This window comes from Eschrichtius robustus, chromosome 19 (assembly GCF_028021215.1).
Source record: "Eschrichtius robustus isolate mEscRob2 chromosome 19, mEscRob2.pri, whole genome shotgun sequence".
NCBI lineage: Eukaryota > Metazoa > Chordata > Mammalia > Artiodactyla > Eschrichtiidae > Eschrichtius > Eschrichtius robustus.
The window spans coordinates 63,264,173-63,291,103 of record NC_090842.1 but is presented as its reverse complement, the minus strand read 5'-3'; the positions used below and the strand labels follow the sequence as shown (position 1 = coordinate 63,291,103).

General features: G+C 50.0%; 3 protein-coding genes and 1 long non-coding RNA gene across 5 annotated transcripts in view; 3 read left to right on the top strand and 1 right to left on the bottom strand.

Moving 5' to 3' along the window:
* Nucleotides 1-2,150: 2,150 nt before the first annotated feature.
* LOC137752852 (uncharacterized) lies at nt 2,151-13,415 on the top strand. Its single transcript, XR_011071303.1, has 5 exons — nt 2,151-2,211; nt 2,866-3,031; nt 11,824-11,892; nt 12,258-12,351; nt 13,060-13,415. It is a non-coding gene; the product is annotated as an uncharacterized lncRNA (long non-coding RNA).
* Nucleotides 13,416-13,898: 483 nt separating this feature from the next.
* ATF5 (activating transcription factor 5) lies at nt 13,899-17,831 on the bottom strand. Its single transcript, XM_068527699.1, has 3 exons — nt 17,697-17,831; nt 16,152-16,448; nt 13,899-15,277 (listed from the first exon to the last, which is right to left on the bottom strand). The coding sequence occupies exons 2-3, from the start codon at nt 16,327-16,329 to the stop codon at nt 14,613-14,615; spliced, it is 843 nt and encodes a 280-aa protein (XP_068383800.1). The 5' UTR covers nt 16,330-16,448; nt 17,697-17,831; the 3' UTR covers nt 13,899-14,612.
* NUP62 (nucleoporin 62) overlaps nt 17,647-26,931 on the top strand; it is a 25,586-nt gene continuing 16,301 nt past the window's right edge. The window contains exon 1 of one of the 2 annotated variants that reach the window (XM_068527692.1): nt 17,647-17,771. The gene's annotated coding sequence lies outside the window, so the exon portion shown is untranslated. Of the gene's footprint in view, nt 17,772-22,625; nt 22,662-26,931 lie in introns of those variants that run through there. The other variant, XM_068527693.1, reaches the window with a different exon arrangement.
* The window catches only part of IL4I1 (interleukin 4 induced 1), a 39,206-nt gene continuing 29,971 nt past the window's right edge, over nt 17,697-26,931 (top strand). The window contains exons 1-3 of the mRNA XM_068527690.1: nt 17,697-17,771; nt 20,793-20,996; nt 22,606-22,661. Coding sequence (XP_068383791.1) covers nt 20,806-20,996; nt 22,606-22,661 — 247 coding nt within the window. The 5' untranslated portion in view covers nt 17,697-17,771; nt 20,793-20,805. The remainder of the gene's footprint in view (nt 17,772-20,792; nt 20,997-22,605; nt 22,662-26,931) is intronic.

The following is a 26,931-nucleotide window of genomic DNA, read 5'->3' as shown; positions in this document are numbered from 1 at the left end:
CCACTCAGCATTTCAGAGGTTCAGGAAAACACAATCACCCAATTGCATTATGAACCCTAAAATCAAAGGATCTTGTTGTGCCAGAAAGGGTTAACCTTGCCCAAAGAAAATTTGACCCTTTGCCCCAGCACCTGGGAGGGAACCTCTAAGCCCTTGAAATGTCTTGCCTGATTAGAGTGTCTTTGTTCACCTGGGTCTTGGCCCACACTAGGTGGTGTAACAATGTGACAGATGGTGGGGGCCTTGGGTCACACAGTATCACACCTCTGCAGAGACTGGACACTAAGTTAAGCCATGTGGGCAGTCAGCCATGCCAACGTAACCAACTCCCAATAAAAATGCTGGGTATGGGAGAATTCCTTGGCCGTCCAGTGGTTAGGGCTCCTCACTTCCGCTGCAGGGACACGAGTTTGAAGCCTGGTCGGGGAACTAAGATCCCACAAGCTGCTCAGTGTGGCCAAAAAAAAGAAAAAAAAAAACCAAAACTCTGGATGTGAAGGCTCAGGTGTGCTTCCCTGTCTGGCAATAGCCCATACATGTTATCACACATCATTGCTGGGAGAATTAAGCACTTTCTGCACAATTCCACTTGAAAGAGGCAACTGGATACTCACGCCTGGTCTCCCCCGGACTCTGCCCCACGTGCCTTTTCCCTGAGCTGATTTTAATCTCTATCTTTGTCCTGTGATATACTATAACCATGAGTATAAAAGCTTTCAGTGAGTTTTGTGAGTCCTTCTGGTGAGTTATTGAAATTGAGCTTGTCTTGGGGACCCCCAAACTTGGTAGTAGACAATAATTATTTTGGGGAGAGCCTTGTGGCATCCTGTCTTGGGGAGGTGAGGTAGGAAGTGGGGGGAAAGTGGGTCAGCGGTCCAGAGAGGAAGGAGGAGGTGGGGGTAGGGAAGGCCCAGTTGGAACTGAATACAATCAGTAAGATGGCTGGGTGGTGGTCCTTGGCTCTGAGCGAGGAGACAGAGAGCAGAGGGGAGGGCACTCCCAGGTCACTGGGCTGGGTGACTGTGTTGATAGGGTCCATGAGGAAAAGCCTATGTGGGTCATGATGATCGTCTAAGTCATCGAGAGGCAGTCAGCACTGCCCAGGGGCTGGGTTGATGAGCATCTGTCCCTCTCCTGAGGGTTGGGACAACATAGGAATGAAGGACACATATCTGGGACCACTCTGCTGGCATCCAACCCAACTCCTCAAGTGACTGGCAATGCATGTAGTAAAGAATTAACCTCATCCAAAGAGAGGCGTGGGCTTTACCCAGCTCCTGGGAGGGAATCCTAAGCCCTTGGCATGTGTGTCTCAGTGTCCACATTTCCTTTTTATTTTTTAATAAGAATACCGGTCATATTGGATTAGGCCCACCCTAATGACCTCACCTTAACTTCATCACCTGCAAAGACCCTGTTTCCAAATAAGGTGACATTCACAGGTACTGGGGGTTAGGTCTTGAACATCTTTTTTGGGGGGACAAAATTCAACCCATAACAGGCCCCCAATAAAAACGCTGGACACCAAGGTTTATACTCCACAAATGCCGTCACACATCATCGCTGGGTGTATTGGTCAGCTCTGAGTTGCCATAAGATACCACACACTGGGCAGCTTACACAACAGAAATGTATCAACACTTTCTCACAGTTCTGGAGGCCAGAAGTCCAAGATCCAGGTGTTAGCTTGGCAAGGGTCTGCTTCCTGGCTGGCAGATAGCTGCTTTCTCACTGTGCCCTCACATGTCAGAGACAGAGAGAGGGAGAGAGAGAGAACTCTGGTGTCTCTGTGTCTCTTCCTATAAGGGCACAAATCCTATTGCATAAGGGTCCCACCCTTATGACCTCATTTAACCTTAATTACCCCCTTGTTTCTATCTCCAAATACAGTCACATTGAAGGGGTTAGGGCTTCAACATATGAATTGAGGATGGGGGGATTCAGCCCTTAGCACTCAGACAATTAAGCACTGTCCACATGACTCCATTGGGAGAGGCCACTGGAACCTTGTGCCTGGTCTCCCTTGGGCCCTGTCCTATGAACTTGGCAGATTTTATTTTATTCTATTCTATTCTAAATTTTTTCCTTTGGCCGTGCAGCGTGGCTTACGGTGTCTTTGTTCCTCCACCAGGGATGGAAGCCGGGGCCCCAGCAGTGAGAGTGCGGATTCCTAACCACTGGACAGCCAGGGAATTCCTTCCTTGGCAAATTGTAATGTGTATCCTTTTGTTGTAACAAATCCTGAGTATAACAGTTTCTCTGAATTCTTTAAGTCCTTCCAATGAATCATCAAACTTCAGGGTGGTCTTGGGCATCCCCAGAACAGTCTGTTTCCCTCCTCCTCCTCAGACTGTGGTGCAGAAAGCCACTGTTTACCTAAGTGGGGGCCACGGTACCCACCTGCCTGGGTCTGCCCATCCTGGGGACCAGCGCTTGCGTTTTCGAGCGCCCTCTGGTGGACCTGCAGTGGTCAGCTCTCAAAGAGCCCAGAACTTGTCTAGGATGGGAAGTTGCTGACCGGGAAATTTGCTGAGTTTATCACAAATACATAAAAAGGAAATGGGATAAATGCAGCCTGAGAAGCACAGAAAATGCACAGAGGAAACCCTCAGTTCCTTTTCATCTACAACCAGTTTCTCACTTTACTTCCCTATCGCTTGTCTCTCAAACAGGAGGCAACATCCCTTTTTTTTTTTTTTTTAATATTTACTTTTTTTATTTGGCTGCTTGGGGTCTTAGTTGTGGTACACAGATCTTCGATCTTAGTTGTGACATTTTGTTTTGTTTTGTTTTTAATTGAGGCACGCAGGATCTTCAATCTTCCTTGTGACATTTTTGTTTTGTTTTGTTTTGTTTTGTTTTTAGTTGCAAGACGCAAACTCCTAGTTGAAGCATATGGGATCCAGCTCCCTGATCAGGGATCAAACCAGGGCCCCCTGCACTGGGAGTGCAGAGTCTTAGCCACTGGACCACCATGGAAGTCCCTGGAGGCAACATCACTTTTAACTAAATGGTCCCAGCTGGTACCAAGGTGCCCATCCCTCCTCTTGCACTTGCTACACTGTCGTCTACAGCCCAGCCTGAACCCCACGGAGAGCAGGCCTTGGGGGCAGGGTCTGAGGAGAAGGGAAACCAGGATCTCTGTCTCTGACTCAGTCGCTCTGCCTTGTCTTGGTTTGAGTCAGTTTTCCAGTTTCTACAGAACTGCAGAACAGGCCCCAAAAACTTCCCTTCTTTCAAATCAAGTAGACTATTCATTGCTTTTCCAATAGATGGCCAGAAAGAATGGGGGTGGGGAGGTTAGCCACTGGTAGGATTTCTGGGAGACCCAGGACCACACGGCATGGACACTTAGTGCTGAGGACCAAGGTGTCACCCAAAGTCAGGAACACTATTCTTTCCCTTCCATGGGAGATGTCATTGCCTCTGGGCCTCCTTGGCCTGAAAACTAGGTCCAGTTGCCTGGATATAGAGCTCCACCATTCCCGGGAGAAATAGTAGGGTGGAGAGTTTACCCCAGGACTCACAATGAATAACACCCAAATGTGTGTGTGTCAGCTTGTGTATGTGTGCAAGTGTGTTTGGGGCTCAGAGCAGGCCATCTCAAAATGTGCTTCAATGGCATATTGATTATGTTGCATTATAGTTACTCAAGAAACTGCCAGGACTTCCCTGATGGTGCAGTGGTTAAGAATCTGCCTGCCAATGCAGGGGACACCGGTTCGAGCCCTGTTCCGGGAAAAATGGAGCAACTAAGCCTGTGCACCACAACTACTTAGCCTGTGCTCTAGAGCCCGCGAGCCATAGCTACTGAGCCCGCACACCACAACTACTGAAGCCCACGCGCCTAGAGCCCGTGCTCCGCAACAAGAGAAGCCTCTGTAGTGAGAAGCCCGCGCACTGCAACGAAGAGTAGCCCCCCGCTCACCACAACTAGAGAAAGCCTGTGCGCAGCAACAAAGACCCAGCGCAGCCAAAAATAAATAAACAAATAAATAAGTAAATACAAACGGCCAACTCAAGAGGACACTGACCCTCCTTTCTGCTTCCCTGAGAGCAGGACATAAATCTCTCATGTGAAAGGTGCCCTCCCCACATCTGGAGGGAGAAGGACACCCTTATCAGCAGACCTAGGGAATTCGAGGCGAGAAGCCTGTGTAAACAAACCTCGTTACTTCTTTAATTTACTACCCCAAGCCTAAATTCTCACTAGATTCTTCACTAATTGGGCACCCAAAGCCTAAGTCTCTTTGTCCTGTCAATTCCTCACAGATTTGTTTCTTTGCCTAAAACGCATAAAACCTGCCCGATTTGGCCGCTTCTTAGGTCCCATTCCAGGTGGAGGATTCCAGAAGACAGTGTATGTGATCGGCTGAATAATGGCCCCCAGAGACATCCCCGTCTTAATCCCCGGAACGTGTGAATACGTGTTACCTTGCAGGGCAAAAGGCCTTTGCAGGTGTGATCACATTAAAGATCTTGGGGTGGAGAGGTTCTCCAGGTGGATCCTCATTGTGATCACAGGTTTATAAGACAGAGGCAGAGGGAGCATGGACCACAGCAGGGGTAAATGATAGATGATGATCAAAGAGATTGTAGTGATGCCGTCGCCAAAACCTGCAAGAAGCAAGAAAGAGATTCATCTCTAGATTCTCCAGAAGGAACCAACCCTGCTGACACCTTGATTTATCTCCTTGAGACTCTGTTTGGACTTTTGGACTCCAGAACCGTAAGAGAATGCATTTGGGTTGTTTTAAGTTGAAACTGAAGCCCTACTCCCTTGAGAGGCTCTAGGGGAGAATCCATCCCCTTGCCTCAAGGCCCCTTCCGCCATCTGCAAAGCCAATGGCACAACATCTCTGTCTGCCTCTGCTTTCATCTGCTTTTCCATCACACAGGCTTCTCTTCTGTGTTCAAATCTCCCTCCACCTCCCTCTTAGGAGAATGCTTGTGGTTACATTTAGGGCCAATGCAGGGAATCCAGGATAATTGTCCCATCTCAAAACGCTTAATTTAATCACATAGGCTAAGTCATTTCTGCCATAGAAATTAACATTCACAGGTTTCCAAAGATTAGGAACTGGATATCTTTGAGGGCTTTGTTCTTGCACATAAATATTGCATGATTCCCTTTACATGAAGTATTCAGACTGGGCAAAGCCACAGGGACAGAAAGCAGATTAGCGGTTTCCAGGAGCTGAGGGGAGAGTGGTTTTGGGGGTGATTGCTTAACGGGTCCAGGCTTCCTGTTTGGGGGTGGGGGAGGGGATGAAAAAGTTCTGGAACGAGATAGTGGTGACGGTTGCACAACACTGTGAATGTGATAAATGCCACTGAATTATACAGTTTAAGATGGTTAAAATTGTAAATTTCATGTTATGTATGTTTTTATTGAAGTATAGTTGATTTACAATGTTGTGTTAGTTTCAGGTATACAGCAAAGTGATTCAGTTATACATATATATCTATCCTTTATCAGATTCTTTTCCATTATAGGTCACTACAAGATATTGAATATGGTTCCCTGTGCTATACAGTAGGTCCTACTTTATATATAGTAGTGTATATCTGCTAATTACCAATTCCAAATTTATCCCTACCCCGCTTTCCCCTTTGGTAACCATAAGTTTGTTTTCCATGTCTGTGAGTCTATTTCTGGTTTGTAAATAAGGTCATTTGCATCATTTTTTTAGATTCTACAAATAAGTGATATCGTATGATATCTTTCTCTGTCTGACTTACTTCACTTAGTATGATAATCTCTAGGTCCATCCATGTTGCTGCAAATGGCATTATTTCATTCTTTTTTATGGATGAGTAATACTCCATTGTGTGTGTGTATATATATATCACATCTTCTTTGCCCATTCATCTGTCGATGGACATTTAGGTTGCTTCCCTGTCTTGCTGCTGTAAACAGTGCTGCTATGTATTTTGTATTTTTAACACAATTTTTTTAAGTCCTCAGGGCCACTAATACAGAAACAGCACATTTCTGGCTATTGTCAACATAGTAAGTCAAACTAGCTATGAAACAGGACTGAGTCATTTACCCCTTGGTGGATTATTTTCCTAGCACTACTGTAATAAAACACCACAAACTGTGGTGCTTAAAATAACAGAAATGTATTTTCTCACAGTTCTGGAGGCTAGAAGTCCAAAATCATGGTGTCAGCAGGGCTCTCCTCTCTCTGAAGTCTCTAAGGAAGGACCCTTCCTTGCCTCCTCCAGCTTCTGGTGGCTGCTGGCAATCTCTGGCATCCCTTGGCTTGTGGATGCATCCCTGCCTCTGTCTTCACTTGGCCTTCTCCCTGCATGTCTGTCTCTGTGTTTCTTTTCTTCTTGTAAGGACATCAGTTATATGGGATGAATGACCCACCCTACAGTAATGTGACCTCATCTTAACCAATTACATCTGCAATGACACTATTTCCAAACAAAGTCACATTCTGGGGCTCTGGGAAGAACATAAATGTGGAGGAGACACTATCCAACCCAGTACACTTGGTCAGATGGTCATTGGGAACTCCAAGTGGAACTTGAACATGGTTGAACATTCAGGGCAAGACCACAGAGCTGCATACGTAGGTGATACAGGAATCTTGGGACCTGTTAATGTAACTGGCCTTTGCCTTCTGGCCCTGTTAGATCCCGTCTCCTGAAGGAGGGCTAATGCCACGCCCAACCTTACTTCATAATTCATCACAGTTCAGTACTGAAGAGGCAGTGTAGCTCCATAACATTTATTGACCAGCTCACATTACTTTCTCTTTATGTCTTTACTGCAATCTGGATGTCGTTCATTGTAAGAAAATGATTTATTTACTTGTCTGGCTATTCCACTGACCCAGAGACAGGGCCCAATGCTAGATTCAGCTGTGACTCCAGTACTAACTGTTGTCTAGTTGGACCCCGGGCTCCTTTGGAGTATTTCACTGGCTTTGGCAGCTCCCCCCTCCCCGCCCCCACCAACTATGCCAAGGGAACTGGGTTTACTTCTACCCCAAGCACAATGCCGAGGAAAACCTCTGGGCGTGGAATCAAGATCACTGGACTCAACTCAGAGATCTCCCTAGGTGGGGAAGTGTGGCTTTGGTGATTCACTCCCCTACTGTGATCCTCAGTTTTCTCTTCTGTAAAGTGGGAATTTTTAGCAATTGGTTTAACAAACACACCAGGCCCTTCAAAGTGATCTACAAATATTAACTAATTTAATGCTCAGACAGCTCTATCAAGTAGGTGCTATTAGTCCCATTTTAGAGCAGAGGAAATTGAGGCACAGAGAGGCTAAGCAAGCTGCCCAAGGTCACACAGCCGCCTGGGTTCCACCCCGGGTTGTCCCGCACCAGACTAGGCGGGGAGGCCTTCCTGTACCGGCAGGGTGGTGAATTTGAGGTCTCGCCCGTCCTCCCATACCGGGATGTGAGCTCTGGGAGGTGCACAGAGGCATTTAACAAACATTGTGGAATGAAGAGATGAGTGGATATTTGAGGATGGCCACATCCCTTCGTGACCACCTGCGCCCTCCTGCCGCTCTCTGTTCTGGGAATTCTATTCGTGGTCAGGGCTTCTAGTCCCAGTAAACCGGATCCTCGGGGCGAGAGGGGACCCCAAGGAAATCACGGGCTTGGGCTGAATCGAGGTTGGAGGTTAACCCCCTCACAGCGTGGCACGGGCGCCACCTGGCGGCGGAGTCCTGCTAAGACAGAGCCGCCGGGAGACCAGGACCGTTTGCTTTGGGCGTGGTGGAATCGGCATCTTTGAAAGGGAGTTGATAGCGGGTGGGCAGTTGTCTGAAAATCAGTATTTGATACTGGGTGCTTCATAACTTTGGCTTCCAAACTTTTCTGACCGTGTTGCAAAGTAAGATATGATTTCACATCAACATAGTTTCACAAAATACCACTCTGTGATACATGGTATTTTATATTCTGTTCTATTCATATCTTTAAACACTGGTCAGAATCCTTTAAATTGATATCCAACTCTATAATGGGTGCCCATCTGCACCATTTTTTTCAGCTCACAAAGAAAGATTATGATGGAGAAAGGGTTAGTTCCCAGATCCAACTCTTTCCAAATTCCTCGTGACTTCTCTCCACATTTGTACTACCTCTCAGGTCCAGCATTGCCATGCCTGACTTCAAGATAAGGAACCTAAGCTCAGAGAGGCAAAGACGCCTGTTCAAGGCCACACAGCTTGGATGTGCAGTGCCACCTTCTGCCTCATTTCTGGAGGAGAAAAAGCACTAAGTTCTCCTAATTTCACTGTTATTAAGTCAAGTTTAATTTAGTTCTTTCTCCTTGTTTACTGATAAGATCGAGCTGCACTGGCCTGTGGTTTTCTTGTCATGTACAATGTAAATTATTGACATTCCAGAGCTCGGGCTTTTTTTTTTTTTTCCTGGCCTTAAAATTGCAAGTCTTCATAGGTAACAAAACGAATCAGAGATGGAGATCAAGAGTCTGTGCCTATTCTAGATTGTTCAAACAAACCACCCTTCTTAAATCTGCATAAAGGTGACAGATAGAATATGAGAATCATCTTCTGAGCAACAATTGTCAAGGACCGCCCAAGCCAAAATCCACAGGAATGCCAGAGGGGAGTTAGCACTAAAGATAATTTGTCTTGAGGGCCTTGGCTGCTCCAAGCAAACTTGAACTTGGGCTTTTTTTTTTTTTTTTTTAATTGGTTCCTCATTTTATTTATTTATTTATTTATTTATTTATTTTGGCTGTGTTGGGTCTTCGTTTCTGTGCGAGGGCTTTCTCTAGTTGCGGCAAGCGGGGGCCACTCTTCATCGCGGTGCGCAGGCCTCTCACTATGACAGCCTCTCTTGTTGGGGAGCACAGGCTCCAGACGCGCAGGCTCAGTAGTTGTGGCTCGCGGGCTCTAGAGCACAAGCTCAGTAGCTGTGGTGCACGGGCTTAGTTGCTCCACGGCATGTGGGATCTTCCCAGGCCAGGGCTCGAACCTGTGTCCCCTGCATTAGGAGGCAGATTCTCAACCACTGCGCCACAGGGAAGCCCCGAACTTCGGGCTTTGACATTTGCGTTTACTTCTGCTAGGTAGCAACACCAGTCAGGGATGCTTTAAACTAAGTTCGAGCTCTGAGGGTCCCTGTCCCCCCAACTACGAGTACCCAGAATGAATATCCACAGTAAGTCTGGGCTGTGGCCACAGCTTCTCAGAGATGTATTTTTCCTATTCTTTTTTTTTTGATCTTGCTGTGCTCAGCACCAAGAGATGAAGGATAATGAAGTAAAAGAGGTCCCCAAGTGGGGCATCTAAAAGATGACCCTCGGGACTTCCCTGGTGGCGCAGTGGTTAAGAATCTGCCTGCCAATGCAGGGGACACCGGTTCGAGCCCTGGTCTGGGAAGATCGCACATGCCGCGGAGCAATTAAGCCCTTGCGCCACAAGGAAGAGTAGCCCCTGCTCGCCGCAACTACAGAAAGCCCGCAAGCACTAACGAAGACTCAACGCAGCCAAAAATAAGTAAATAAATAAATAACTTTAAAAAAAAAAATTGGAGGGAGAGCGTGCATGTAAAGTAACTGCTTAAAGGGCATGGGGCTATATTTTGGCATGATGGAAATGTTTTGGAACTAGATAGAGGTGGTGGTTGTGCAACATTGTGTGAACTAAATGTCACTGAATTGTTCACTTTTAAATGGTTAATTACATGTTATGTGAATTTCACCTCAATGAAAAACAATTCAGACTTGGTAAAGAAAGACTTTCTTCTAACGGATTACTGCAAAGCAGAGGAGGGGCTATTGCAATGGGAGAGGCATTATTATAATCAGGAAAACCGCCGTAAGATTTGCAAGCTGCACAAGGGTCAGGCAACAGAGTTTTTCTTTTATAGGGAGGAGTAAACAAGGCTAGAAAGAACGAGATGTGGGGAAGTGGGATGACAAGATAGCTTGCTAGAACAGTAGATCAGAGAGAATGTTTTATCCTGAGGCCACCCTATTCAGAGGTTGTATTAGGGCTCAGGCTAAGGATGGACCAAAATTCTGGAAGGGATGTGGTGGGAGACTTAACTTAGGTTTGGTTAACAAGCATTTTGTGCTGACTGATCCATGGCGGGCAAAACAGCTAATCGTTTATGAGTCCAAAAAATGGAAATTTGGAGGATCCGTGTGTTGCCTTGTCTTAGGTCAACAAGGGGCTCATCCATGGGTCTTATCTAAGTCATATGGGGAAGGGTGCTTCTTTGCAGTAAGCCACTTCCTGGAAAACAAAAGTTGGGGGTGGGTGCAGGGCAGGGGATTTCTTCTCTGTTGTCCAGACGCATAAGGCTCAGGTAAATGTCAGCACTGTCACAAATAAATATGCTTTACTGTCGGGTGGAGAAGGGCAAAACCTGCCCCTTAGGACAGGTCAGCCCTCAGGTGGAATTTCAGCCCCAATTCACAACACTTGGCTGGCCCAAGTGTCAAGACTGGAATTTAAGTAGAAATAAATACGAATACAGCAGTTCTCACTCTTTTTGGTCTCAGGGACCCCTTTGCACTCTTAAATAAATAACAGAGACCCCAAAGAACTTTTGTCTGCATGGGTTATATCTATCAATATTTATAGTCCCACGTGCCAGCACTCAAACCCAGCCAAAATCCAGAGTGGGACTTGAAACCACAGTCTTTTTTTTTTTTTTTTTTGGCTGTGTTGGGTCTTCGTTTCTGTGCAAGGGCTTTCTCTAGTTGCGGCGAGCGGGGGCCACTCTTCCTTGCGGTGCACGGGCCTCTCACTGTCGTGGCTTCTCTTGTTGCGGAGCACAGGCTCCAGACACGCAGGCTCAGTAGTTGTGGCTCACGGGCCCAGTTGCTCCGCGGCATGTGGGATCTTCCCAGACCAGGGCTCGAACCCGTGTCCCCTGCATTGGCAGGCAGATTCTCAACCACTGCGCAACCAGGGAAGCCCCCCACAGTCTTTTAATTGAGATCACACACCTGGTCTCAGGACTTAATGAAGCTCAGGTTCTTGATGTCTCGTTTCAGAAAGAATTCAGTGAGAGACAAAGTGATAGGTAAGAAGTGGATTTTTTAGAGAGAAACACAGTCCGCAGACAGAGTGTGGACCATCTTAGAAGGCAAGAAGCCCTGAAATATGCGGTAGTTAGTTTTTATGGGCTGGGTAATTTCACAGGCTAATGAGTGGCAGGATTATTCCAACTATTTTGGGGAAGAGGCGGAGATTTCCAGGAATTGGGCCACTGCCCACTTTTTGGCCTTTTATGGTCAGCCTCTGGACTGTCATGGCCCTGGTGGGTGTGTCATTTAGCATATGCTAATGTATTACAATGAGCATATAATGAGGCTCAAGGTCCACTGGAAGTCAAATCTTCTGCCATCTTGGACCTAGTTAGTTCTAACCAGTTTTTGTCATGTCCTATGGTTATGTCATCCTTTTAAAGGTTGTGCCCTGTTCCTTTCCTTCCTGTTTCAGTTTTATCAATTAAAATTGCAAAACTTTTAAATCGAGAATACACAAACACATATTCCATTAGCCGTCAGAGTAACGATGTCATACATCACATAACCTCTGGAAAATTCCAGAGAGAGAGAGAGAGAGAGAGAGAGAGGGAGAGGGAGAGAGGGAGGCAAATAACATCTTACTATTACTATGAAAATAGTTTTAACTTTGTAAAATACCTGAAAGTGCCTTGGGGACCCTGAGGTCCCCAGACAGCATTGGGAACTGCTGGCCTAGAAGCCCCTGTATCCCTGTATTCCTGACCCTGGCTGACTCTCCTAGTTCTATCTTAATGACCAGACTCCCTAACATCCATTTTCCCCTTTTCCTTTTGGTAATAGGACCACCTAGGCTCTGGCTGAGAAAATGACCACCCATCTAGAGACTACATTTCCCAGGCTCCTTTGCAGGTAGGTGTTCCCACGTGACAAATTTCCAGCCAAAGGAAAGGAGCAGAAAAGATGTGGAAAGCTCCCAGCTCACATCCTTAAAAGGAGGGTCCTTAAAAGGAGGCTGCTTGCTCTCCAGTATCTCTTTGCCCTTTCCTGCTTGCCGTAACAAAGTTATAGTGATGATGACTTGGGTTCAACCGTCTTGAAGAGGCTGACACTTTAGGAGAATGGTTCCCAAATTGTGGTCCCCAGACCAACTGTAGCTGCAGCAGTGGCACCTGGGGCTTTGTGAGAGAGGCAGATTCTCAGGCCCCATCCAAGACCTGCTGAATCAGAAACTCTGGGGCATGGGGCCCAGGACTGTGTTTCCATAAACCCTCCAGGGGATTCTGATGCACAATCAAGTTTGAGGACTAGAGCTGGGAGATGTGGAGCAACAAGATAGAAGGAACCTGGGTCCATGGATCACCTCAGCAGGTAGGGCCGACCTACTCCCTGCCCCATCTACCAGTGTGGATATTTACATGAGAAAATCAATCCATCTCACTAAAGCCTCTGTTATGTGGTCTTTGGTAAATCAAGTCAATACCTTAATCGACAATATATTTGAATACACTCCTTGATTCTTTTTGAATTAAAAATTTTAGGCGTACACCACACAACCATCAGGAATGGCTACTATTGGGTTGGCCAAAAAGTTCGTTCGGGTTTTTTCCATGATGAACCTTTTGGCCAACTCAATATTAAAAAAAAAAAAAAAAAAAAAGGAAAAGAATAAGTTGGCAAGGATTGGAGAAACTGGAACCCTTGTGTACTGTTGGTGGGAATGTAAAATGGTGTAGCCACTGTGGAACACAGCTGGGCATTTCCTCAAAAAATTAAAAATAGAATTACCATTTGATTCAACAATTCTACTTCTGGTTGAAACTTGAAGACCTTGAATAGTACCTCATATAAGTGGAATCATACACTATCTTTTGTGACTGGCTTATTTCACTTAGCATAATGTCCTCAAGGTTCATCCATGTTGTAGCATGTGTTAAAATTTCCTTCCTTTTTAAGGCTGAATCATATTCCATTCTTACAGCTAGGAGTACCCATGTAACATAGCTCTAGACAATGAGATGTAAGCAGAAATCTACCAGAGTCAGCTAGGACAAATTTGACTTCCTGTCTCAAATTTAGATACAATGCCTGGAGCTGCGGCCTCCATCCTATGACCATGATGTAAAAGCCAAGAGAATCAGAGAGACCTCGGTAACAGCAGCAGCCTCCCTCTAGACTTCTGTGGAAAAAACTTACGTGCGCACCACTGATGGGTAGGTCTGCTGTTACTTGCAGCCAAAAGCATTTATAACTAATACACTTGGTCAAGTTATATCACCTCTGTCTCCCCAACCGGAATGTAGGTTCCACAGTGGCAGAAAACATGACTTTGTTCACCACTATGTGACCAGCCCTTCCTCTCCCAGCCAGCGCCCGGCAGAGACCACACAGATGGAATGAGTGTTTGTGGTTATTCATCCAAAACCTAACAATACCTTCCTTTTGGGTTGACTGAAATAATCATGCAAAATGCTTAAAATAGCACTTCGTACACAATAAGCCTTCAAAAAACAGATGTAGCTGAATGTCTCCGCCATGGCTACCAGGCCACCTCCCACTTCCTCCCGACTTCCCCTGGGAAGCTTTGCTCAGACAGCTGGCTCTTCATCACAGGGTACCCCACAACTGTGCTGCAGCCATCCAGCCCCTTTTGGTGTCACCCTTTTTGGTGACAAGGACCACAGGGAGCTCGCACCTTTGGCTATTCTCTCTTTTCCCTGTCTACGTAAGTAACAAATGGAAGCTAAAAGTGGGTCTTGTACCTTTACCAGTCAATCAGTCCCATCTTGGCCTTGACCGTGTGTTGGTGTGTGTGCTTGACCATAAGTATTATGTTATTTCCATTATTATCATCATCGTCTTTGGTCTAAGACTGCCCTCCCCGAGCAACTTCTCCTCTCAAAGACAAGACGCACAGCCAGAGGAAATTCTTCATTTTATTTCCACTCACAACCCCCAGAAAGGATCAGTCCCTGCCCTCCCTCACCTAGATGCAGCCCCTCCCCCAGCACCTTCACAAAACACTGATTTCCTCCCAGAGCTAAAATGAACACCCAGTCACCCATTATGGCCATTCCCCTCACCCGCCCACCTCCCCAGCTGCCCACTTATCCACCTGCTCTGTGAACTCGGCCACCTTTTGGTTCCACCCCCAAATGTAGTTCCCCAAGGTCACTTGGCTTATTTTGCTTGTATTCTACGGGCACCTTTCTTAAAGCCCTCCCTGACTTAGTCTCCAGATGGCTTCCCTGTCCTCCTTTGCATAGACGTTCTGCAGAGATTCCTGGCCTCACTTCCCTGCTTGAGAGACCAGGTTTCCAAGCTCTCCCCTGCCCCCCCCAATTCCCCATGGGCCTCTGTTCCTCAGCTGTTAGTTGAAGGGTATAGATGTTGACTAAAGCCAAACATTCCATGATTCTGGGGAGGGAGGAGGGGAGCAAATTCAGAATGGACAGGAAAGGAGGCAAGGATAAAAGGGGAGGGGGGGAGGGAGAGGGAGAAGGAGGAGGAAGGGGGAGGATGGGGAGGGGGAGGGGGAGGTTTGGAAGGCAGCCAGAGGCAGGGGGATGACTGGGGACCTCCCACCTCAGCCCCAGAAACAGAAGTGAGCCACAGCTGAAGACCCCGCCCAGCTAGCTGCTCCGGGTCCTCTGGCTTCGAGCCTTGTACACTTCGATGAGCAGATCCTTGACGTACTGGATCTCCCGCTCCACCGACTCAGCCCTCTCCCTCAGCTCCCGGTTCCGGGCCTCCAGCCCCTGGCACTCGCCCTCCAGGGCCTCGCCCTCTGCACGCTTCCTCTGGCGGTACCTCAGAGCTGCTGACTTGTTCTGGTCTCTCTTCTTTTGCTTGCGGTCCCCCCGGGTGGCGGCAGGATTGGGGTAGGGGGTGGGGCGGGAGGGTTGAGGGGGAGGAGGAGGGGGTTGCGGTGGGGGGGACAGGGGCGCCAACCCCGAGTCCCCCTGCGCGGCCTCACTGCGGCAGTAGATAGCCAGCAAGTCGAGGGTGTCTGGGGCAGGGGGCGGGGGGAGGTCAAAGGTGGGCAGGGGGAGGGGGAGGGAGAGGGAGGGTGCCGGTGCTGGCTGTGTCGGGGGTGGGGAGGACGGTGGGAGGAGTGGGACATCAAGGAAGAAGTCTTCCATTTGCTCCAGCTCCTTCTTGAGGAGGGAGGCCATAGCTTCCAGGTCAGGTGGGGGTGGGGAAGGTGGGGGGAGGGCACCTGAGGGCAAGGGGGGCTCCAGAGGGAGGAGGGCTGTAAAGTCGACCCGCTCGGTCATCCAGTCAGAGAAGCCGTCGCCTGGAGGATTGGAGAGGGACAGAAAGCTCCTTGAGTTCCTAATCCTCCACCCAACCAGGTCCCACTCACAACTACCTCATTCGTCCCATTCATTGAGTAAAACCACCAACCAGCCAATCAGTCAACCAACCGATCAACGAATCATCAAACCAGTCAACAGACCAACAGACCAGCCAACTAACCGACCAATTAGCCAAACAATCAATGAACCAGTCAACCAACCAATGACCCAAACAACAAAACAGTCAACCAGCCATTTCTTCAACCATTCCAACATCCTCTTTACTGATTAGCCTGCATCTGTGGTTTCTTGATTTACCCTCTAGTTTACTCGTAAACGGCAAACTAAATCACACATAAACACACCCTGTTTCATCTTTAATTAATTATTGAAAACCCACTATGTACCAAGCATTTGGGATACACTAATGAATAAAACACTTCCTGCCTCAGGAGCTCTGCCTATGCTGTTTCCTCCACCTGAAAAGCTCTTCCCTTTTCATGGCTCATTCCTTACCATTCTTTAGGTCTCAGCCAAAATGTTACTGCCTTGGAGAGGGTTTCCTGGCTCCCCGCTCTAAACGTGTCCTTGTTGTCATTTTTAAGCTCAGCTACTAAGTGTTTCCCACGTATCCCCATGCATCATCATTTAATATGTCTCTTGTCTGTCTCCCCAGTAGAGTGTGAGCTCCAAGAGGGCAGGGATCATGTCAGTCTTGTTTCCAGCTGTATCCCCAGCACCTAAGACAGTGCCTGACATATTATACATGCTCAATAGATACTTACTGAATGAATGAAAAGTGAATGAATGAATTCTTCTCCCCTGCCCCCCACAGCCCAGCTCACCCCACCTCCATTCTTTGCCTGCCCTTACCTGCCAGGGGCTCTCCCCCCCCTGGAAGCCCGCCCTCCAGGGCTCCCCCAAGGACCTCATAGGGGCCCAGGGGGGCAGGGGCCAGGGGGAGTTTCCCATAGTCTACGAGCCAGCCCAGCCCGCTAGCTGGGAGCAGGGTCCTGTCCAGCTCCAGCCCCAGGGTCGCCAGGAGTGACATGGCTGCAGCACGGGCGTTGGGCACGGATGGCAATGGAGAAGGCTGCACCAACAACTGGGAGGAGGCTCTGGAGGTTACTCAGCTGGACGAAGACAGGCACCAAGGCACAAGTGGAGTACCTACGAGTGTGACACAAAAGTGAGTGGGTCGGGGCCAGCCTCACCTACTGCCAAAGCCACGGGGAAACCAAGCCATACCCCCAGGGCCCCGGGATTCCTTGCCCTTTCAGAATTCTAAATCTGCCCTTTCTTTCCCCAAATCTGAGCCCCACCCACTCCCAAGGGAATTCTCTTTACGCCCGACTTACTTTTCTTCAGAATTCCCCAGACCCAATTCTTCCAATACAGAAACCTTATGGTCTCCCAGGGGAATTTCCTTAAGTCCCTCCCACCTACTGCATAATATTCCGTTTCATTAAAAAAAAAACTCAATCCCAGGGGAATTTTCTTGCAGCCACACCTCTTCCTCTAAAATACAACCTTTAGGCCCCACCTCCTCCCTAGAGTCCATCTCAAATCTCTTCCCAGGGGAATTCCCCCCTGTCCCGCCTCTTCATCAATGTCATCCATTCGAATCCCACCCTTCCCTTTGAATTTTGCGGTGATCACCACTGTCCCTCCAAGTCCCGCCCCCATCCCCTCAGCTAACGGTTTTCTTAGTCCCGCCCCTTCTCACGGTGGGTTACCCCCCCCAAGCCCCACCCTCCGTGACGCCTCTTATCCTAGCTCCATCCCCTTAAACGGGTCGTTTCTAAGTCCCGCCTTCTCCCCTGTCAATCTAAACCAGCCCCGCCGCCCCCAGCAGGTGCCTGAATGAAACTGAGGGAAGATGAGCAAAGTGGAGGCGGCGGGTGGAGCCTGCAGGTAGAGAACAGCTCCCCACTCTCCACCATCCACACGCGGCTCTCTCGCCGAGGGCTAAAGCGCATGCTCCACCGCCGTAGCGGCCCCATTGCTCCCTCAGGCCTCCGCCCTCCTAGGGGTCAGTGCGCACGTGCGGCTGCTTACTGCCCGCCCTTTGCATAGAAATACTACCGCTGGTGGACAGATGCGCATGAGCAATCGCTCGCAGACTCATTCAGGGCGGGAGGGAACAACCACCCTCTCTGGGAACTAGTGCGCAGGCGCAAACGCACAGGGGCTGTCTTTAAACACCAACATTGTCTGGAAGAACGCACCCTCCCCGCCCCCATCGGGCCGAGTGCGCATGCTCGATCGCGCGCGAACGGCCCGTCTTCCCTCTTCTGCGCCTGCGCGACCGTGATTCCTCAGTCTCGTCTCCCTACCCCCCAGGCCCGGTCGTGAGGGCCGCGAGCTTCGAAAGGGCGGGAAAGGCCGTTGGAGAGGGAGAGGCGAGCGGTTACTCACTCCATGGCTGCGCAAAGGAGAGGCGGCGGCGGCCTCGGCTGAAGAAAGAAGGCAGGAGCGGAGAGCGCAGGCGCGGTGAGCGGGGAGACTGGCCGGGGGCACAGAGGGGTCGCGGCTACAGAGCCATGGCCGGGGCTATGCGGGCTGAGGTGGCGTCGCGGTAGTGTGAGGAGAGATCATGATCTGAGGATGGGGAGTGAGGCGACCCCGGGGACTGGGGACAGATATACCGGGGGTGGCGCAGCACGGCCTTCCCGGATCCTTCCGCGCCCCGCCCCGCGCGGCCTCAACCGTGCGGCGGGCCTCACCGCCCGCCCTCGGGGATCCCGGGATCCGGCCCCCTCCTCCTTCCGACCTCGGGAGTTCGGGCCTCTCCTTTCTCTGACCTGTGGATCTAGCCCCGCTTTCCTCCCGACCTCGGGGGTTCCGACCCTTCTTTCCCTCTGACTCTGGGGTCCGGCCCCATCCTCCCTGTGGTCCGGGGTCCGGTTCTCTGCTCCCTCTGACTTGGTAACTCGGCCCTTCCTCTTCCCTGAGACCCGCACTAGTTTATTTCTCCTTTCCTTTCCCCTGCTTCGCGAATTTCCGGTCAGCCACATGTTGATCTCTTTATCCTTAACTGCCGTCCCACGCTGAGAACAACACTTTTTGTGGCTTAGAATCTGGCGTGAGTCACAGAGCACGCTCCGTTCAAATCAGAGGCCGGCGAGGGTGGCCTTGGGCAAATAACTTACATTCTCTAGCCTCTTAGATAGGGGATTATTTGTAAAGTAAGGAGAATAATCAAGTGTACCTGGTGGGGTCGTTTGTGAGAAATAAGTCCATTCCTGTGAAACCCAGATCCCACCACCTACATGCTCGCTCAGCCTCTTTTATGATAAGTAGGAGGGAACTCTGGGCCCCAGCGTCAACCGTTCCGAACCCCGTGGCCGGAGCCCCAGACACTTAAACATGCAACACTTGCTAATAGGTCGTTCTTGTGTTTCCTTCTCTCCTCCAAGGTGATTTCCAGCCATCCCCGCCCTCTCCCATTCAAATGATGGACGCTCAGCCCCATCTTGGTGCAGGGAGTCTGTCATCGCCCTCAGTCTTATCTTTTCTCCATCCCCTGCCTACCTCTCCTCAGCCCTTATCCTTAGCACTCCTTTCAGGCCCGTTGGTTCATTCTTCTGTCCCTGCCCCTCCCCTAGACTTCCTTTCGAAGGATCCTCTACCTCGGCTACCCCCCTCACCCCGCCCGCTGCTACTAGATCAGTCTTCACACTCTGCCAGAAAGAGGGAGATCTGTACTTCCATTGCTTAAAGAGATGGGGCTTCCTAGCCATCCCCTCCCCCTACACTGGACCCTCCACCAGCCCCAAGTGGATGTGGGTCTTTCCTGTGCAGCAGAAACCCCTCCTTTTCCCACCCTGCATTCATCCACATCAGGACCTTACACCTGGAGTTCAGCTTTTCATCACTTTTGTGGTGCTTATGAGACTGAATCAAGATCCAAAGAAGGTGGGGGACCCTGATCTTGAGCGTTATCTGGGAGTGAAGACGCACAGGTTTTTTTTTTTTCCTTCCAAACGGGTGTGCTCTTTTTTACGCATGTCCCAGTTTTATTGAGATATAATTGACATGTAGCACTGTATAAGTTTAAGGTGTGCAACATAATGATTTGACTTACATACCTCGTGAACTTATTACCACAATAAGTTTAGTGGACATCCGTCACCTCCTACAGTTACAACACTAAAGAAATAGAAAAAATACATACGTTTTTCCTTGTGATGAGAACTTTAGGATTTACATTCTTAACAACTTTCATATACAGCATATAGCAGTGTTGATTATATTTATCGTATTGTACATTATATCCCTCGTGCAGGCTGCTGTTGCGTACAGGAAGTCTTCCACGGGATCTGACCGTGTTCCCTTAGGATACTTATTGTCCACTCTGCCAACTCTTGCCCTATAGGGGCTACGTTATTACCAAGGCAGCATAGAGTAGTGGTGAAGAGCACAGTCTCTGGAGCCAAGTTGTTGGGTTCAAACGCTGAGTACACCCCACTTACTAGCTAACTGGCAATTTCCCTTCCCTGTGCCTCGGTTACCATTAACAGTACCAGAATAAAGCATGGAGTTGAGTTAATAGAAACGTACTGATATACGTGGCCATTAATAGTACCTGCTTCTTAGTACTGTTTTGAGGATTAAATGAGTTAATCCAGGTCAAGTGCGCTTAGACTAGTGCTTGGCACACAGTAGGTGCTACATAAGGGGTTTTTATTATTACTGTTACTGAGGTGGGTATGTTTTATCTCCATTGCTAAGCAGTAGTGCTTTTTTTTTTTTTTTTTTTTAAAGGAGAGTTTTCCCTTTGGTTTTTTTTTTTTTTTTTTAATTAATTAATTTATTTATTTATGGCTGTGTTGGGTCTTCGTTTCTGTGCGAGGGCTTTCTCCAGCTGTGGCGAGCGGGGGCCACTCTTCATCGCGGTGCGCGGGCCTCTCACTGTCGCGGCCTCTCCCGTTGCGGAGCACAGGCTCCAGACACGCAGGCTCAGTAGTTGTGGCTCACGGGCCTAGTCGCTTCACGGCATGTGGGGTCTTCCCAGACCAGGGCTCGAACCCGTGTCTCCTGCATTAGCAGGCAGATTCTCAACCACTGCGCCACCAGGGAAGCCCAGCAGTAGTGCTTTTAAAGTTCTTTTAAGTAAGAAGTAAGGACCGACTTCCACTCCTCAGTGTAGATATTTGAGCGATAGCAAGTGGGATTAGGGGAGTCTTGGACAGGCCGCTGGCAGTGAGGGGGCACAGTCACTCCCCAGTCTTCTTCGAAAAGACCTTCTAGATTATAACAGGTGGACTAGGTAGAGTATTTTTCTTTAAATAAACTTTTTATTTTGGAATAATTGTAGATGTACTGAAAGGCTGCAAAGACAGTGCAGAGTCCCCTTATACCCCTCATCCAGTCTCTGTCACTGGACATCTTGCATTACGCTCGTACATTTGTCACAACTCAGGAGCCAACATCAGTACGTTTCTATTACCTAGACGCCACCTTGTCTTCTGATTTCACCAGTTGTTCCCTAACGCCCTTCCTTTGTTCCAGGATCCCCTCCAGGATGCCGTCTTGTCTTACACTTAGTCGTCGCGTCTCTTTAGCCACCCTTGGTCTGCGAAGGCTTTTTAGACTTTCCTTGTCTCTCATGACCCTGACACTTTTGAAGAGTGCAGGTTGGATATTCTATGGAATGTCCCTCCATTTGGTTTTGTCTCATAGACGGGGATTATGGGGTTTTGAGAGGATGACCAGGTAAGATAATTTTTTAATACCTGGGAATGAACTTAGTGTGGGAATCTTGCTGCCAGTAGATTGCAGTGTTTGCTGACTGAGAAGACCCTGGTCCCCCTGTCCCAGCCCCTTGTGCCTTTTTCTCTCTCCATCTGTTGGGTCCCATAGAGTTGAGTTCTGGTGCCAATTACCCCACCCACGCGGCCTGACTCAGTCCTGCAGAGCTGGTGCCAGCTTGCACACTGAGCTCCCTAGCCCTTCAGGGCATATTCGAATTTATGGGCGGTGGGTCATCAGTGGTGCCTGTGAGCCCAGGTCTTGGCACCCTGAGCCTTCTCCCCACGCCCACCTCTGGACCTATTGCCCATCCAGGACTCAGATGCCTTGGCCTCCCCCAGCTTCACAAAGTCCTCTGGGGTCCAGCTGCCCCAGGCCCTTCAGCTCCTGAGCTGGGGCTGGGAGCATGGGTGGGGCTGCTGGGGACTCTTTTTCAGTGCGGAGGAGCCAGGCTTGGGGAGTGAGGTGGCAATTGCAGGCAGGTTGCATCACCCTGGCTGTTTCATGGGGAGGGGGAGTGGGGGGATTCTCTGGGGGCCCCCCTGCGCACCTGGCAACGGTTCCTGGTTAGTGGAGCCCTGGATTGGAGAGAGGCCCCAGCACAGCAAGGGAGGGGTTTGGGGAGGGGGAGAGAGAGCAACCTGTGCAGGACCCTGAGAATCAGGCTCGATGCCAAGAACTACCAAGAACAGACTCAGATCACAGAGGCTGACCCGCTCAGCTTGCAGGGGGCAAGGTGTCGTGTGCAGTCACACTGCTGGTTAGAGCCCGGGCCTCCGCCATACAGCTTCCAAGGCCCTGCTGGTCCCAGGGAGAGCCTGTCCGCTCTCAGATGTGTGGGGTCCCTGACCCCCAGCTCAGGATGTAGCCTGCTGGGAGGCCACCAAGCCTGGACCTTCACCTCGGGTCTGCTGCTGCTCACAATTGCCAAATTGTATTGATTGTGACCTGCCCCTCCCCATCCCCTGTCCCAGAGGAGGCCCTCCTCACCTGTCCTATCGCAGAACCTCAAACTGGTCTCCCAGTCAAGGTGACGGGCCTGCCGTGATGGCAGAGGCACCGAGTTTTCCATCAGATGGACCCAGGTGTCAGTCCCAAGCCCATACCACCTAGTTCTGGCCAAGGGTGCACACGAGGCCCTTACTCTGCCTTGGCCTCAGCTGCCTTCTGAAAAGTGGCTCAGATCACTTCTCAACCTTTTGGCTAAGATCAAGTGAAAAGTGGCTCAGAGCCTTGACTCTGGAGCCAGCCTGCTGGGTTCATATTCCCAACGCCACTTATTTGACCCTCGGCAAGTGACATCTTCTCTCTGTGATTTAGTTTCCTCATCCATAAAATGGGGATAAGATGACCCACCTCCTGGGATTATTGTGAGGATTAAATAGGTAAATGTATGTAAAATTCCTAGAACGGAGCCTGCCTAATTATGAGCATTAATTATTTCTCTTTAAGGCTTAGGTGCTGAGGGGATTATATGAAATGATGTAGGTAAAGCCCAGCACTTACTAAGAACTCAAGGTCAACCCATGTTTGTTTCTCTTCGTATTCCTACCCCACTTTGTTCTGCTTTCAGAGCCGCCTCGAAGGCAGATGTCTGTGTATGTGACTGTTTCCCTGAGCACTTAGAGGGTAAGTCAGGACCCTCCTCATTCCCAAGAATCATTCCTCACAGCCCCCAGCCCTGTGCTGTAGCCTCACTAGGCATCAGTTCTTTTTTTTTGGCCGTGCTGTGGGGCATGCAAGGATCTCAATTCCCCGACCAGGGATCAAACCCGTGCCCCCTGCAGTGAAGCACGGAGTCCCAACTGCTGGACCACCAGGGAAGTCCCGCATCCGTTTATTTTTAAATGAGTTGCTCAGGCACAGAGACTGGGGAATTCAATCCTGTGGCCTCTGAGGGGGCACTAGGGCAGGTGTCTGCGTCATGCAGGCCAGGAGGGCAGAGGTTGGGGGTGGGCGTCTTGGCAAACAAGGGCCGGAAGGCCAAGGCCAGTTCAGCTGGGGAAAGGGCAGTGCAGGGGCCAGGCACACAGAACACAGGTCTGCCACGTGGCCCAGCAGCTCAGAGTCCTCCAGAGTCCCTTCCCTCCCCTCGCTCCTGCTACATCTTCCTCAGCAGAGGTAGCCACGGCTCGCAGAGCCTGGCGAGGCCCCATACTGCTGCACCAGCTCCAGCACCCTCGATGGTCATCTTCTGTTTTCATTTCCTGTGGCCACTGTAACAAATTGCTGCAAACTTAGTGGCTTAAAACAACATGCGTTTATTCCCTTTCAGTTCTGGAGACCAGAAGTCTAAAAGGGGTCCTTCTCGAGGTTCTAGGGGAGAATCCATTTCCTGGCCTTTTCCAGCTTCGAGAGGCTGCCTGCATTCCTTGGCTCGTGGCCCCTTCCTTGAATCACTTCTACCTCTGCTTCCATCATCATGTCCCCTATCTCCTCCTTTGATACTCTTGCCCTCCCTCTTATAAAGACCCTTGTGATTACGTCAGGGCACACCCCAAAAATCCAGGATAGTGTCTCCATCTCAAGATCCTTAATTTAACCACGTCTGTAAAGTCCCTTTTGCCATATAGGGTAACGTTCACAGATTCTGAGGACTAGGATGTGGACATCTTTGGGAGCGTTGTCCATCCTACCACGCCTCCTCTCTCGGAGCCTCAGTTTCCTCATCTGGGAGCTAAAGGCTAGCGCCAGCCCTGGCATACCCCTCCCTCATGTGCCCACAGGGAGTGGACAGGGTAAACTGAAGGTAATTGACAGCATAGTGTCCTGGAGCTCAGGACACATCACTTACCACCGTGTGGCCTTCAGCAAGGTGCTGTGCCCCCACGTGCTGCATCAGAAGAGCAGGGACAATAGCAGAGGGCAGTGGTGAGGACCAGAGATAACGTGTGAAAAGGCCTAGAACGATGCCTGGCTCCACGAGCGAGCTGTCCCCGCAGGCACGGGTGCTGCTCAGGGTCGGCCCATGTGCCCTGCAACAATGCCGGCCTGGCAGCACAGAGCTTCAGGTTTTATAGAAGTGAGAAATCCAGACTTTTCCATGAGATCCAAGTTTTAGAAGGTTGGTGAGTCACTCAGAGAAACCTCAACAAACCACGAGTGTGGATAGGCTGGGGCCAAGGGCCCTCCCTGACCTTTGTGTGCAGTGATTCCCACCCCCCTACTCCCAACCCCACATCTGTCATCCTCTGCTCAGAGCAGAGAACTAAAGGAACTGAGGACTCCTCGGTGCAGGGCCACACACACCCCCGAGCTGCTCCCCCCACCCCCCCACCGGACTGACCCAGCTTGAAAGGGTGCCGGCCTCACTTAGACTCTGCCCAGCCTATGTGCAGTTGGGGAGGGCAGTGTTTGTGGGGAGCAGGGAAGGGGGTCTCTAGGGAATCATCCGGGAAGGTTGGGTTCCTGCTGAAGGGGGGCTGGTGTCCTTCATCAGCCATCCATGCCCCCAGGACCACCAGTACATGTAGTCAAACCATTTGGGTTTCTTGCTTGTCGCAGCTGCGGGACCACCCACCTTGGGGGCCCATGGGGAGCTCAGGAAGGGGGTGTCAGAGAGGACTTCTAGGGTCTGGGCTGGGTTAGGTGACTGGGGAGGGTTCAGGGAAGAGGGGTTTTGCTCTGGATTGGAGGCCGGCAGGGAGCAGGGGCAAGTCTGTGACCAGCATCCTTTATCAGTGGAGTTGATGCTGTGCTTAGTTAAGAAGCAGCCGTCAGCTCTGAGCCAGGAGAGTGATGTTTGGTCACCTTTGTGCTTTGGACAGTGTGTTTCTGTCTGTGTTGAGACGTGTCAAGATCCATCACAGTCAGGGTGGCCTTGCCTGATGTGTTCTGTTAAGTTGTTTATGCCCAGCAGGAGAGTAGCAGGGCCAGCTGTCAGGGCTGCTCTTCCCTTTCTCACAGCAAACCTGCTCCTCGTGCCCAATGGGGGATGGGAGGTGGAGGGCAGCTGCAGCGCAGCCTGTACCCCTGCCTTGAGGTGGGCCTTGGATGCACCATACCCCCAGGTTTTCTTGGGCACAAAGGAAAGTTGCAGGGCCTGAATGAACGCAGTTGGCACCCATTGGGATGGCCAGTCATAGGGGGAGCCGAGGGAGCAAGAGAGAGGGTTTGAGGCAGAGGCAGGGAACCACAGCAGGAACACGTCACAGGCCTGAGAGGTCCCCCAGGACTGCCCCACGGGGGGCTTTGAGGGCCAGCAGCCAGCAGGGCCCCAGACCTCAGAGCTGTTAGGTTTGTTCAGTAGCCCTTTGCCCGTCTTCTCCTGCCCGCCCCCACCCAGAGCAGGAACAGATTCCGGCAGGGGCCGGAGGGGACGCGGGGCAGGAAAGAGCAGCTGAGGCCCCCGCTTCACTCCAAGCCGTCAGGAGTCTAGCCTGCAGTGGGGGAAAGCAGACGGCACCGAATTGGATTTGAGAGTGAAACCTGCACCACTAAACTAGTCTGGAAGGTGACAGAGATGGCCTGGGATGTCATTAGGGAACAGGAAGGGGGTGCTGGACATGGCACGCGATGGGGGGGCGTAGTGGTGAAAAGGGTCACACTGGAGGGGCTCCTGATGCCCCAGCTTAGCTCTGGGGCCAGACAGCCTCGGTCAGTCCAACCACCTGGGCGACTTTGGGCAGGTTACTGAAGTTCGCTTGACTTCAGTTTGCTCATCTGTAAAATGGGAACGCTGGTAGTTCCTGCCTCTTTGGGTTGTAGTCAGTACAGGTAAAGCACTACAAACAGGGCACGGCACATAATAAATGTCCAGAAGTGTTAGTGCGGTGGTGGATACCCAGGGATAGGTAGGGGCTGTGATTGGTTCTAATCTCAAGAGTCAAAGCCACCCTGCCCCCCACCTCTGGTGGTTTTCACCTGGTTCCCAGAGAAGCCATCTCCATGGCAACTGCCTCTGCCACAACCTGGACCTTTGCCTCCCTCCCCCACTGACATCACTGCCTCTCCCCTGGGACACTGGTGTTGATTACAAGAGAGAGGCTGGGGAGGGAGCACAGGTGGTGTGGTTCTGTCTACAGAACACGTGTCCACCCGTGGTGCTCTTAAAGTCCCTTGGCCCTGGTGCTTCAGCCCCTCACTGAGTCTTGTATCTGTGGTGTATCTGTGCCAAGCTGCGTTTCCACTGGAGCCCCTTGTTGGCCTCAGCTGACTGGAGCATTTCAACTACAGTCTCCTCCCCGACCCATTCTCAACCAGCTGTACTCATCCCCGCAAGAAAGTGTGATCCTATCTTTAGAAACAGCTCTGCCCAGCCCCTGCCTTCTCAGCCCCTCCCTGGCATCCCATGCTTGGTTGGTTGGTTTAATGGCTTTGTTGAAATACTGCAAAAGAAAAAGCGTAATTCACATCCGTTTATTAAAGTGTAAAATTCAGTGGTTTTTATACATTCAGAGTTGTGTACTCATTACCACAATCTAATTTTAGAGCATATTTATCACTCCAGAAAGAAACCCCGTACCTCTTAGTGGTCGTTCTCCATGCTCCCATCCCTAGGCAACCACTAACCTGCTTTCTCTCTCTGTAGATTTGCCTATTCTGGACATTTCATATGAATGGAATCATATAATAGGTGGCCCTTTGTGTCTAGTTTTCTAGGTTCATCTGTTTTGTAGCATATGTCGATACTTTATTCCTTTTTAAAGCTGCATAATATTTCATTTTATCCATTCGTCAATTGATGGACATTTGGGTTGTTTCTGCTTTTTGGCTGTTACGGAATATGTGTGTACTAGTTTTGTATGGACATATGTTTTCATTTCTCTTGGGAGATACCTAGGAGTAGAATTGCTGGATCATAGGATAACTCTGTGTTTAACCTTTTGAGGAACTGCCGTACTGTTTTCCAAAGTGGCTGCACTATCTTACGTTCCCACTAGCGATGAGGGTTCGAGTT

Excerpts from the sequence above, each read along its gene's own strand:
- ATF5 (XM_068527699.1), bottom strand. The coding sequence starts at position 16,329 with ATGTCACTCCTGGCGACCCTGGGGCTGGAGCTGGACAGGACCCTGCTC. Across the intron at positions 15,278-16,151 it reads GGGGGGAGAGCCCCTGGCAG|GCGACGGCTTCTCTGACTGG; the intron begins GTAAGGGCAGGC and ends CCAATCCTCCAG.